The sequence below is a fragment of the Apaloderma vittatum genome, unplaced genomic scaffold, assembly GCF_000703405.1.
Source record: "Apaloderma vittatum isolate BGI_N311 unplaced genomic scaffold, ASM70340v1 scaffold13890, whole genome shotgun sequence".
NCBI lineage: Eukaryota > Metazoa > Chordata > Aves > Trogoniformes > Trogonidae > Apaloderma > Apaloderma vittatum.
In genome coordinates, this window is record NW_009696283.1 from 24,346 (window position 1) to 38,146 (window position 13,801).

Below are 13,801 nucleotides of genomic sequence, written 5' to 3' on the forward strand. Positions count from 1 at the left end.
TCTCCTGGAACGTGGTGGGTGCCACAGCTCATCTGCAGAGCTCCTGGGAGCCTGGAGCCTCAGCACTGCTCTGTTTGGGAGAGGCAGAAATGATCACCAGTCCTCTTGCAGATAATCTGAATCCAGGCTGAGCGGGAAGGGTTTGGAAAACTGTGAAATTTAGGGTGTATTGGCATTTGAGATTTCCTTTCACTGTGTTTCGGATCTTTTATCCTTCGTGGGGTTTTATGCATAAAGATGCGTGTTACTGAATATCGTGAATAGATACTTGGCTGCAGGGTCTCTTTTTTTTTTTTTTCTTTTTCTTTTTTTTCCTGATCGCATCCCTGTGACAAGTCATTTCCAAGTGTGAAAATTGCTTTGATATCTTTATTCAGGACTCGCTTACTTAGGCGTTGCATAACCCGAACAAGGGAACCGAATCGAGTCTTTGGAGAGAGGACAGCTTCTCCCTTTGCAGGGGCTCTATCTGGGAAAGGGCAACTCACCTCCTGCCACAACGTGGAGCCTGCCAAGAGCACGGTGCTGGGCTGCGGGATTGCACGTGCCTTTCGATTTTGAGACTGGTTTCAGTTTTGAGGCTGATTTATACCGTGATCGGAGCAGGTCCTTGCCAGCTGAGAAGCTCTGGAAATGTGCCGTGAAGTCAGTTTGCAAGTCGAGCCTTTCCTTGGAGGGAGTAAGAAATATTAAGAGAATGAAGAAGCTGGCTTTTGAAGTGGCTCCTGCTCATCATCTGGTACCTGCAAAGGATCTGTGAAGTTGTGTGAAAGAGCAAGTTTTGTTCAGAGTCTGCACCGTAATTTCTTCTCCCCCAAGGATGCTTTTTCCATTTAAGCAGAGCAGTGTTTCTGTTGACAGTATTGGTTGTGCTACTTGGGATTCATTAGCTGCAAAAATAGAGATATATGTTGAGGAGTCTGCTAATGAAATGTCATTTTCTAACAATAAAATATTTAAGGAACTGTTCTGAGTATCTTTCTTGAAGCTAGCAAGTCGAAATAAACATCTGGGGTTTATTACGTTTACATCCATGAAGTAGGACACCTTACTCTGCTTTATCAAAAAAGCAAGTTCAGGTGATGGGGTCCAAGGTGAGGGTCTTGTAGGACCTCAGTTTTGTCTACTTTTTGCCATTTGTCCCAGCCCTCTCCAGTCCTCCTTCCACTGCCTCCCTGCCCTTGCTGGAGAAAGGAGCTGCTCCCCAGCCAAGCTCTCCTCAACCCAGTGACCTGCTCTTCGCTGCACACTTGACGTGTTCACTCTTCCCTCTTTGTCTTGAGATTAAACCTGGGATGTTTTATGAAGAATAATTATATTTGATCTACAAAAAGATGAATGTTGAGGAGGAGGGAATTAAAAAGAAATGATGAAAAAAAAAAAAGGTGGCAGCCTCGATCCCTCTTGGTTATTGAAGCAGGAAGGGAGCACTTTGTCAAACTGACACGTGAATCCTTTGTTAACGTCTTCTGGACCAACGTGTGCTGGGACAGCGGTGTCACCTCGTGGGCTCGCTCTTGGTCTGAGGTGTGTTCAGTGGTTTGGCTTTGAGATTTGCCCATCGGCAAACCACGTGGGTGTGGAAAACGTTCATTTGTGAATGCGACAGGAGAACTTTAGGATCACTTCAAAGGAGCACGCGACCGCCTTGGAAACGGGCAGAAACGTCGGTGCTGCCGCGTGCTGCTCCCAGCGCTGCCTCTGGACAGGGCTTGGGGTGGCTGACGAGGTCACCCCGCTGCTCTGCCTGCGGTGTGGGTAACTCCAACAGGTAGCTTAGAAAGATGTTTAGCAGTTGTGTCACTGTATGATATGTGTCGAAGTGACTCTCAGTGTTTTTCCTTCCAGTACATTTCTCGGACGCTGTTCTGTATTAAAATGCCTTTAACGGACCAGCTACCCACTCCAGCTCTTCACTGAGGTCTGAATTCCTGGTTATTTTGTCTCCCTTGGTTATAACCTGATGGGTGGTGGGGCTTTCACTCCATCTGTCATTAGGCTGCTTGGCTGCAGCACAGGCTGTGTGTCGCCCTCCAAATGGTTGGTTTGTGCCGCTGCCTGCCTGATCTAAAGGAACCTTCTTCAGCAGCTGCTGCTGTTAATGCTGCTGCAAGCCTTCCTCCTGGAGCCGGTCTGCACGCTGCCCTCGCTTCTCCTCCTGAAAGGCACTTGAGGAAAATCTGCTTGAGGATGCAGCTGTTGAGGTGGGAAAGCACCTCTGGAGATTTAGTCCAGCCTTCCTGCTCGGAGCAGGACCAGCCCTGTAGATTGAGTGCTGGCTGTCTCCAGCTGTGGACACTCCTCAACCTCTCCAGGCAACCCCTTTCGGTGTTCAGTCACCCTCCTTGTAGAAATTTAATTTAAAAATTTGCTCTGCCTGTTGTCTTGCCTTTTCCCTGAGCATTGCTGGGAAAACTCTCTCTCCATCCACTTTACTGCTCCGCCAGGTATTTATTTATAAGGACACACTCTCTTGGTTTTCTTTCCCATCTCTTATTTTCCTTTGCCACCCTATGGGCATGTGTGGTCCTGCCTGGTCCCAGAGCCGTCCCTTCCTGACAGGCTGACCATCAGTGTAAAGAGTTTTTTGACATAAAATAGATGCAGTTCCACACCCTCAGCTTTCACCCATTCAAAAGGTTTGTTATCGTATTAACTTTTTTCTTTTCCCCTTTTCTGCCAACGTTATTCTGATGGCTGTCTGAAGTGAAATAATGGTTGCTTTTCCTGGAAACGTGCGGCATAAAGCATTGCAGACTGGGTTTATATCCTGAAGGTTTAGATCATTAAATTCTCAGGGCTTAAGCTCTTATTTCTTGTTTTTTCACTGCTTACAAGAGGATCTCCCAGGGCCTTTTTGTGAAACCAAATACAAATAAGACATTAATAAAACAGGATTGTATATTTGTACTGCCGGCTGTTTGTAAGGATTACTTGTATATAACGTTTTGTGGTATTAGGCCCTTAGTCATTTTGATCTGTCCCTTCATCCACTTCTAAAGAAGTGGCTTTTCTCTCTGCTCAGACAACACTTGAGAGATATTGCCCTCTGGAAAGATTTCTTCAGTTGCAATATTAATTTCTGACTTTTCTACCTTTTTTTCCCCTGTCTCCCTTTGGCAATGTTTTAGTTTCTTTACCTGGTTTTTTTTCTCTACCCGCTGTGATTAGTTAATACAGTTTTTTTACTGGTTCAGTTATTGAAGTGATGGATAATACACACAGACTGCAGTTATTACTTGTCAGTTAGTGCTGCCCTACGGGGGGAAGAGCCCTTTTAACGGCCTAGCAGCAGTTTCAGTTTTATGAAGTACTTGAACTTTAATGCTAAACTTCTGAAATGTTCTAGGATGTGTAGGAAAGATTGTTAAAAATGAGATTTAAATGGGAGAAAAAAAAAAGCCGTGTCTCATCATGCAAGCCTTCGTTGCTGTATGAAGAAAAACTTGCAGAAGCATTGTACTTAATGTGTGTTAGAAAATGTTGTGATAAAAGCAAAATCACAATGTTTCATCCTCTCCACAAAGCTGTTCTAGCAGTATCACATTTACTTGGCTCTGACAGCATTCCTCCCGTGTTCAGCCTGTTGGCCTGAGCTTCAAACCATTTTTTGGTGGCATTTATGTGTAGTCCTTCTGTAGAATGAGTGTAAAATGAATAAATGAATTTTTTTTTATTTTATTTTTCAGGAAAGCATTTGCGTGCCTGAGCTCAGTTCCAAAGCAGGAGGGAGAGCAAACCGTTAAGTTATAAGAACAAAAAGCAGAGATTGATTAGGAATTAGCCCCTAAAACTCATTTTTCAGATTATAGAGGCAGGAAGATGGTCCCAGCGGTGGCAGGCACCAAGCTGCTGGACAGAGTGTGGCCCCACTTACCCTTGCTTGAAAGGTGACAAGTGACTGCACTTCACACACCAGAGGAAAGGGGAGGGAAGGCTGGCAGGTCATCATTGCACATGGATATCCTCTGCTGACAGATGATTTTTTAATTTATTTTTTTTTTTAAAGTTTTTGCTGGCCCATTTGGGTTTCGCGTGTGTCTGCATGAGTGCGTGTCCCCCTGCTCCGAGCCAGGAGCAGCTGGTGGTGGCTGTGTGCTTTCACTTCACACCCTGCCTTTGCGTTGGTGGAGTCACTGGGAAGCAGGGCAGCTCTTCCAGTTGCTGTCGGTGTTTTGCAGCCTCTGAACCTGCCCCGTCTGCTCTGGCACTTGCAAACAACCAGGCATGGATAAAAGAAGCTGACAAGTGCTGGAGGCTGTGCCTGGGATCCCAGGAGGAAGCAGGGCTTTGCAGGGTCAGTCTCATGTTTATGAACCCCGGGAGACCCCGGTCTTGGGCAGCAGCAGAGGGTTGGGCAAGCAAGGAAACCTTTCCATGAGCTGCCTCTTGGAGAGCTGTCCCGTGCAGAGAATCCCTGGGGATGGCAGTGCTGAGGACTGGCAAGTAGGAACCAGATGTGCCTTAATTTCCTCTTTAGTAACTGTTTATGCTAATCTTTACAATCTGATTTCATCCTTTTTTAATAGGCTAAACTTGGTTGTTTGTTTTTTTTTTTAAAATACGTCGCTTTCTCTTTGTTTTGTCAAAAACCATAAGCTGTGGGCAGTCTCCTCCGGCATGGTCCCTTATGGACTGTGGCTGCGTTTGGCACTTTGATTTGCCAGTAGAGATGGAGTGACCCAGTGTGACCTCCTGCAAAATTGCAGCATGGTCCTCTGAAATCACTCTGTGTTGTATTCAGATTCCCCAAGAAGCACATATCTGCTGTCTGAAGATCAAGTGTATCTTCAAAGATTTTCATCGCACAAATGGATTTCCTTTGTTTTATTTTGCTGGCTTAAGGTTGAGATTTTCTTTTTTTGTGTGTGGTTTTTTTTTAATATCCTCCACTGCTGCAGACTGTTCAGCCAGCAGTGATGCTGCTCGTGCTGGATTTAACAGGATGTGCTGTGTGCTCATTGCCAAGCTACGTTTTCCGTGCACGATGGAGACGTCCAGAAATTTGCTCTTAATTTAGAATGAAACAACCCTGCCCCCCCAAAAATGCCCCTAAAAGTCTTCACTTCATGGTGGATCACTCTGACAATTGCAGTGAGCACCCGACCTCCCAGTCTGAGGACTGGGTCTGGATCAGCAGCCTTTGGTAGGGGCTGGTATAGAAATAAGATTTTTATTTACTGTTGCCTTGAAGCAGCCTGCATTTGTTTACCACTGTGAGCTGACCTTTAGGGAGACATTTCTCAATTAATTGGGTATCTAATCACTTCACACGATTGACAGGTGTGTAGGTATTGGAGTTTTTCCTCTTGTTAGATGTTTTTCCCTTTGGTTTCTTCTTTCCCTGTTATATGGCAAATGAGGCATTTATTTTTTGTATTGGTTCCTTCACTGTTTTTCTCTTGACTAATTAACTGTTGATTTCATACTTGCCTGTTGTATCCTCGCCTGAACCTTTCTTTTCCCAATCCATTCAAATCATAGGTCTCTCGTTCTCAAATAGGTGCTTAGATCTTACAGCTAAGATAGAGGCCAACTATTTAAATTCTTCTAATATTTGGCTTTCTAGAATCATCCTCTCATTCTTTACATTTACTCTCTGCAGACTTGTTAAAAAAAGAAGCTCTACCTTTAATTATTTTCCTCAAGACACTGACTCCTTGTAGGTGTTGAATCTTTGCTTGTGTTCATTCCCTGGAGAATTTTGGAGGTTTACTTGGTGCTTTTGGTTCCTGAGATGACAGGCGGTGTTTGTTGGGACACTTCAGCCTGCCTTGGGTTTAGCTCTCTGTACATCTGGACACTGAAAACCCACCCTGGCTGTGTTCAGATCTTAGCAGGGGGGAAGATGCTCTGGCTTTTTATTTGTTTGTCCTCCAGTTGTTTGTCAGTAAATAATCTGGAATATTTCCATAGCAAATACATATATATATATAGAGAGAGAGAGAGTTTTTTTACCTCCTGTGCAAAACAGAAATGTGTTTTAGGTAAGTGATGTTTTGATTTTTATACAGAGGGCAAAATTCACTTGCATGGCATGTAGGTCAGAGGCTCTGAAGAAGTAAAACGCGACTGGATTGGGGATTGGTACTGGAAAGTACTGGTTTTATCTGGGGAGGGTTAATAGCATAAACTTCTTTATATGTCTTGGATCCCAGGACTCAGGTGCCAGGATCTGTCCCTGCTTTGCCCCTGGCCAGAGGGTGCTGTCAGAGGTATCGCAGTGGGAAACGATCTGAGACTCAGTGCTGGAAACTTCAGTTCAGTAGCAGCTTATCCTGCTGAGCTGACAAATGGCATGAACCAAATATTGCACGTGCTTTCCCGCACTGATGTTCGGGTAACTTTGTGCCATGGGCATATCGTGGTTAATAGGTAAGGGAAAATATGTTAACTCAACTGGAGTCTAAGCCTGGATTTTCTGGAGCAGGAGAACTTAATTCCAGCCCTCGCTGTGCTGTGAAGCCCAAGCCCTGGGATAAAGCCTGGCCCCAGCCCTGAGTCGCTGTGGATTTGTTACGGTGCTCCCTTGCTCTGGCCAAACTGGTGCTTTTCTCATGTTTCACAGTGTGCCAGGGAAGGAAAATGAGTTCATTCAAAAAACAATTTTGCTGGAAGATTGCTCTATAAATAAATCACGGAGAAAAGTGCAATAAAACATTAGTGAAGGGAAGGAGAGAAGGAAGGTGGAAAGAAGCAGATGTAGGAAGCGAGACTGGAGTTGTTCCATGGCCAAGTATTTGTATTGATCATAGACATCCTTTTGTCACCAGTAACTTCTTGGAGCATCCCTTGGAGGAAAAAATCGGAATAACTCCAAGGAAAGGAGGTCTGAGTGCTGTCAGCTGCTGTGCACAGAAATAACTCGGGTCTGAGCATCTCAGAGAGGCGCTGGCGGAACAAGGAGCTGCGGTGCTGGGCGATGGGTTGCAAAGGACGGGTCCGTGCAGGGATGGTGCCAGGCAGAAATCCTCCTGCCGAGGGTAACGAGGGGTGGCTGCTGCTCTCCTAGTCCTTCATGCTGCAACTCCTGGGTTTGCTCTGATGGTTCACACCACGCTTTTTTCTAAGACTAGGTCATAAGCAGCATGTTTTCAATGGTTCCTGGTTGTGGCTTTAATTGTTGGTTTGCGTCCAATAAAACTTTCTGCATAACTGATCACGGGAGAGCCTTTTTCTCTGCAATATTGGACCTAAGGTGCTGGAAGAGTTTGTGGCCAGGGACGGACAACGGTCTGTCTGTTCTTGTTCGTCCTGTCCAAAAGTCATCGATGCCAGGTGATCCAGCTGGAGGAAATAAAAATATCTGTAGAGGAACTAGTGGTGAGATTTCACGCCTGGGGAAGCAAATGAAAGGGAGATCAAGTTCCCGGTTATTTTCCCATTAAGTTAAAGCTCCTGTAAAACCAAAGTGCCTGGGGTAAATAAGGGGAAGATAAGCTGTTGTTTGGCAAAAGTGGCTCAGCTCACAGATGCTGTGGAACAGCTTTCTTGAAAGAACAAGTGAGGCAACTCCTTATTTGGGTTTGGTTTGTCTTAGCCCCCTGGATTCTTGGAATAAATTAATGATTTAATTTTTTTTCCCCCGGTTTGAAGCTGTGTGAAAGGCTGGAACAGCATCCCTGTGTTAGAATGTGTTGCAAATTTAATTTTTCCTTTATTTCAGCAACAGCGCACAGTTTATAGGCTGACACTGGTGAAAGCTTGGAATGTGGATGAACTCAAAGCCTACGCTGACCTGGTATCCCTTGGTAAACCAGACTTCATTGAGGTTAAGGTGAGCTGCATGGCGATATTTTCTTTTTCCATTGGTATTTTACTGTTTTCCTCACCATTCTCCCTCTCCAGTCTCATACTAGTAAATGCAATTCTTTCCAAGGTTTCAGTGATGTATAAGGAACTTATCTCTTGCCTTTAAGGCTATGCAGACAGGTTTCTAATATTTTCTGTGTGCATTTGGAGTAGTCTTTATCATTATGCAAGACAAGCTTTATACCAGCCAGCATCATTTTCTGCTCAGCAGAATCGTAACCCTCTACTGTTGTATTTCTCGTGAAAGCAGAGACTGACAAATAGATGTTCCTTCTTTTATGTCAATCAGCATTTTAAACAGAATATTCTGGGCCAAGCTGGTAGTTTGTGGTATTATTCTTCCCATTCTGGCCTAAAATTCTGCTGGGGGAAAAGGTGATCCTGTCTGGCTTACGAATGTGGTATTTGTCAGGCTGTACAAAACGGGGGAAAAATTACCTTCTGGAACTGGAAGAGCTATGAACAAAAGCATGTGAGATGCAGCAGGGCAGGAGGTGCTTTATCTAGGGATTAATCAATTTAGTATGTAGAGAACGTAGAAAAAACACATTGCAAGGCGTTGTGTAAAGAATCACTATTGGCAGCTTCACCCAGCAACTCCTCTGCAGACCAGCACATTTACCTCAGGTCTGTGTTTTTGCAGCTCTATTACTTCTGGACTTTTCTCTTTCCTTTCTCTTTTCTCTTTTTCTCTTTCCTTTTTTTAACCTTTAATTTACTGCTGCTTGGAAGGAAAAACCTGAAGCTTACTGCAATTTCCTTATGAAACAAACCCCAAAGGTTTTGATATTACGAGTACTGAGTGGTCTCTTTTTCTCTGAATGTGCTGCCGAGTTGATGGCTTAATACAAAATAAGATTCTGAGTATGGTTTGGGGAAAACCCTCACTTTTACAGCATGTATCAGGCTGGTTTATATTCCTGAGGTAAAACTGATGTTGTACAAGATCCTTCCAGCATGGGAGGAGGGCAGAGAGGAGCGTGCACGCCGGCGTGAAGGATGAGGCTCTCGGTGTACGTGCTACCTGGTCTGCTCTGTCGTGTGTAGCAGCTTTAATTAGTACAACGAACTGGGTGTAAATTAATCAATGTTCCTGAGCACAAATTGCCCTGAGCGCTCTCCAGGCTGAACATCTGTCTCCTCCAAGGCGCAGGGCTGCTGTTCCCTTTGCCAGGGGAAGATTCAGCCTTGCAGAGCTGAGTTCTCAGCAATGTGGAGCTCAGCTTTCCCAGCGGCTCTTCCCTGGCAAAATCAAGCCTCGGACTGTGCCTGGGAAATAGGTAAGAGGTGGTCGTGGATGCACTCCTGGCCCTCTTCCAGCCAGGTCAGGCTGCTGCCCACAGTGCTTCAATCAAAAATGTCAGCTTTGCACTCTGGGTGCTCCAAAGTGTTTGTTGGATCTCAACCACTGAGAACTTTTCCCCAAGGAAGGGATGTGGATTGGACACTTTTCCCTGCTTGCAGAAGTATGCACTGAGGCAGAGAGAGGCTGTGTGATGTTGCTGGGGTTCTTTGAGGGTTTTTTGGTGTTAGCTTTTTGTTGGGTTTTTTTGTTGTTTTGCTTTGATTTGGTTGGTTGGTTTTTAAAGTGTTAAATGTTCCTTAATTAAACTTGCAAGCAAGACGCCTTGCTTTCAATGTCCTGTTTTCAGAAATATGTCATACTTGTGAATTTCCAGCAGGTAAATGAATTTCTTCAAGTGCTGGAGGACAGAAATGTCCCTCAGACGGGTGAGTGACCCTGGCCAGAGTGTCATGCCTTCAAACTAAGAACCAGAACATCTTGTGCCTTAGTTTCTTCCTCTGTGAATGATTTAGTGTTGTACCCATGCTGTGGCCCCAGAAGCAGTCTGTACTTGGCGTATGGAAAGTCTCTTGTCTTTCCAATCCCAAGAGCACTACCCCGGGACACAGGAAAGCCCAGGTCGAAGCCTTTTTCAAAGGCTGCAGCTTCTTTCTCGCCCTTCTCTCTGCTCGTTGCTGTGCTTATGCTGGGAGTGATGAGGAAAATCTTCCCTTCCCTGGTTACAGTTTTCGTTAAAAACCGCAGTACGGCGTTTCACAACTTCATCACAAGCTGTACACTCAAAGTCCAAAAAAAGTCTTACACGGTTTGTTCTTCGTTTCCAGTCTAGTGGAGGGAGGATGATTTTTCCAAAGCTCTCGAAAGCGTACAGCCAGCCTGACAGCAGCTAAGCCCCACAAGACAGCAGCGAGCAGCTGAGTACAAGAAAACACACTAATTCCTTTTCAGCTTCAGCAGAAGTGAATTGTCAGGGTGCTGCTCCACCTTGTTTCCCAGCAGGCTCTGGAAACAGTCTCTATTTTTCTCCATTTAACTGAACTTTTAAATAGAGCCGTGCTGTCCTGTTACCTTAATTGCAAAGGCAGGGAAGCAGGGCTCACATGTTAGAGGCATGAAGCTCAGCATTGCTGGCGCACCCATTCATGGCAGGAGCTGAACTGGCCTTATCTGTCTAAAAGAAATGGTGCAGCTCTACACTGGCCCAGCATCTGAGTTTTAAATGGTGTTTCCATCCCTTTTAAAAGACACAGAGTTCTGCAATGGCTTCCCTGGAGCGCAGGGAATTTTTTTGACACTGGGGTGTGTTTAAATAGACCTGAAGTTGGACAAAAGATCTTGGTCACGGGTTTTCTGACGAGACGTTTTTATGTGAGAGCAAGGGTTTAACACAGTTGCCTTTCTTCCTTGCCTCTTTGGAGCGAGTGTAATGCTCCAGAAGGTGGGCTCTGCAGAGGGGGAGCAGCTCACACTGAACACAGCATTAGCCCGGTCAGCAGCATTATTTGTTTCTCAGGGTTTCATCTGCCACTGCTCACAACAGCAGCATTTCCAAAGCGTGGAAGGTTTGGCTCGGTAGGGAGGCACAATGACTTTCTCCTCTTTCTGCGCTGTCTGCGACTTTGAAATGTGAGGGGATTATGTGGTTTCTCACCTCAAGCATAGAACCAATTTTTTCTTGGCTGGAAGGAGTTAGTGACATGTTCTGGAGTGGCTGATGAAGGATGAACTGTGCTGCTGCAGGGCAGGGAGAGAGTCCAGCCAAGTGCCACAGGAGAGGCTGAGAGAGGGGGTGGCATCCTGAGGGTGGCTTTCTTGCTTGACTGTCCTTCTCTCAAGTGTCACTTGATTGCTGGTGGGCTGGTGAGGTCCCCACGCTGCTGGAGACCTTCCTGTTGCTGTGCCTGCACTCGGACCCTTACCCTGCGCTCTCACCTAACTGAATTAGTAGGTTATTCTCTTTTGCATTCAGCTGTGTGCTCTGCAGACAGCTAGTTTTCATGGCATTGTCTTTAATCCTGGCTTCCAAAGTGCATGTTCAGCTCCCTACCCATGAGATCAGGTTTCTCTTACGACAGGATCATGGGTGTAGGTGGCCTTGAGGCACTTGAGCTGTGCTGTTCAGCAGACTAGGATGGGCAGTGCTTCGAGGTGCTACCTTGCTTCTGCCTGTGCACCTGTGAGGGGAAGGAAAGAGCTGGGATCTCTGGTGTTTGACTGCTCTGGAATAAAAAGTGAGCCAGGTCTTCTGAGCAAAGGAGGACAGAAGAGGGGCTGCATCCTATCCCCACGAAACCTGGGAGTTTGCGATTGTGCAGGCAAAGTGTACGTAGGCAGAGTGATCACCCAGATGTAACCCCACGGCATTCGGAGTGATGCTTGATACAGTGACATGTCAAGTCAGAAGTTAAGTTCTGACCCAAAGGAGGACGGGTAAGGTTGAGGTGTGATCAAATCTGGCACTTGTTGTTGCTGTCAATGTTCCCTTTCATGTGTTCTGTGTGTGACTGGCCTTTAGTCCAGCTCCAGCACTGGTGGTGTTCACACAGCATTTGTGACCTGGGAGTCTTCCTTAAAAGACTTTATATTTTTGATTAAAAGTAATTCCTCATATACCTTTGAGAATGAAGCATATGGATGAATCTGTTAGGCATATGGATAGAGCTTAGCTCTTTTTTTTTTCCCTCTTTCCCCCCCAAACACTAGTGCGATAGGTTAAAAAGGCAAAGGCCAGGTCCTGCTCAAAGCAAATAAACAAAAAATATTACGAGATACTGGAAAGCATCTGCTGGAAAATGAGGCTAATCTCAGCAGGATTTCCTGGTTAAATACTTGAGATAAATGACGTTCATTTAAAATGAATGTAGCTAATCCACTGTTGCTCCGGAGAGGCTCGCAGGGTGCAGTGGATAGAGATTTAGATTCTTGCAGGGCTTAATACTTGTTCTCATTTACATGAGTATTCTACAGTGGTGTAACTCTGTGGGACCCTATTCTCTTATTTAAGCCAATAGAAATTAGCCTTGATTACCCTTGTGTAAAACCCAAGTAAAGGAAGAATCAGTCGTGTGGTTTTTAGATATGCTCTATTTGTTGCCTTAGACTCTTTTAGCGCCATGATGTAGCTGTGCGAAGTTGGCTCTTCTGTTTAAGATCTAGAATGTGCAACTCGTCTTTTTGCAGGGTTACCCTCTTGTTTTAAAAGCCAGGGGCTCATGTTGACACGCGGTATCTTGCCATTTGTGTCCCTTCTGAAACCAAAGGGACAAAACGGTTTTTATAGGAAACAGAACTGGGTGCTAAGGAATTCGTTCAGACGCGGCAGCGTGCTGTGTGAGGGCAGGACTTGGGCAGAGCACAGAATTTCCTCAAGCCTCTAGGAAATCAGTTTTCAGCCACTTGAAATCACTTGTCCCTGGTGATTTTCCTGCAGCTCCAGCACAGCACCCTCCTGCTGAGCTCATGTCGGCAGATGAGCTCGGTGTCTGGTGGAGCGAAGGACGATGTTCTGGGACTGTGGTTCCCACTCTTAGTGTTTGAGGCTTTGTTATGGAATTAAAATGACCAAGTAAATATCTGGAAGGAAGGACCAGAGGGAAGTATCTGTCCCAGTCTGCTCAGTCTTGTCATATTAAACAGTAAAGATTATTTAAGTGCTTAAAATAATGAGGAAAATGAGCTCTGCTTTAATGAGCTTTCAGTTGTGTGCAGCAAGAGGTGATTGCCCCCACCCATCAAAAAACTGTTCAGAGTTTTCCAGCCATTCCAGTCCATATTTATATGAAGGTGTGTCTGGGGACTCTGGCTTGACATCAGGGTTGGGTTTTTTTTCATGCTGTGAGTACATGGTGAGGCTCGATAGCAAGTTTCTTTGCAAACATAGGTGAGTGATTAAGTTTTGAGTTTTCCGGTGACCCTGCCACACGGTTTCATCAAAAAGTCAGTCTTCAGTCCAAACCTGTGGTTTGAGACAAATATGTTTCTGAAATTGAGGAGGAATTTTTGCAGTCCAGCACCGAGCTTGGGTGCAAACGTAAGCCTGATGAAAATCCAAACTAAAATGGATTGTTCTCATTTTTGTGTGTGTGTTTCAGTAAAGGTTACTGAAATTTTATTAGGCTTGTGAGGCTTTTAGATATGACCAAGGGAAGCTGTAAAAAATAAAGAGTATATGGAGACTGTGATGGCCCAGTGTTGCTGTACTCAGCCGACAGTGTGTAATAATGAATTTCTGTCCATGGCTCTGGGTGCTTGCTCTCAGAAGGGCTCACTCTACGTGCTGTGGTTTGCAGCTGGAGAAACTGAGGCAGGGCAGGAGTGGGTCACAGCAAAGCAGGTCCCTGGCTGAAAACTCACCTCCTGCCTGCCAGTCGAAGTCTTTCTATTCCTCCCACCTCCCTCTGCGCAATTGCTTTTGAACAGGACGTGGGGAGCAGGGGAGTGAGTGATTTAATGTGGCCATTTCTCTCCCTGCATCAACGTGGTTCATCCTGAAGAGCTCGAGCAAGTGGCTGCGTCCAGCATTTCAGAGTTTTGCTTTTCCAGGGAGGAGTTCTTTTTGACTTCAGGGGAATCTCTGAAGATTTATGGACCGCTGTGGCACCCATCGGTGTGTAGCCATACATGTGGCGTGTCTGGAGAGTGGGTGTTAAATCTTGGGCTTATGGTGTGTAACTATGTCCATTC

The 13,801-nt window shown here is 45.4% G+C and overlaps 1 protein-coding gene across 1 annotated transcript in view; it reads left to right on the forward strand.

The window, feature by feature from the left end:
- LOC104277604 (S-adenosyl-L-methionine-dependent tRNA 4-demethylwyosine synthase-like) overlaps positions 1-13,801 on the forward strand; it is a gene marked incomplete at its 5' end in the record, with an annotated part of 49,352 nt that overhangs the window by 20,829 nt on the left and 14,722 nt on the right. Inside the window, one exon of the mRNA XM_009874292.1 lies at positions 7,667-7,777. Within this exon, the coding sequence (XP_009872594.1) occupies positions 7,667-7,777 (111 nt within the window). The remainder of the gene's footprint in view (positions 1-7,666; positions 7,778-13,801) is intronic.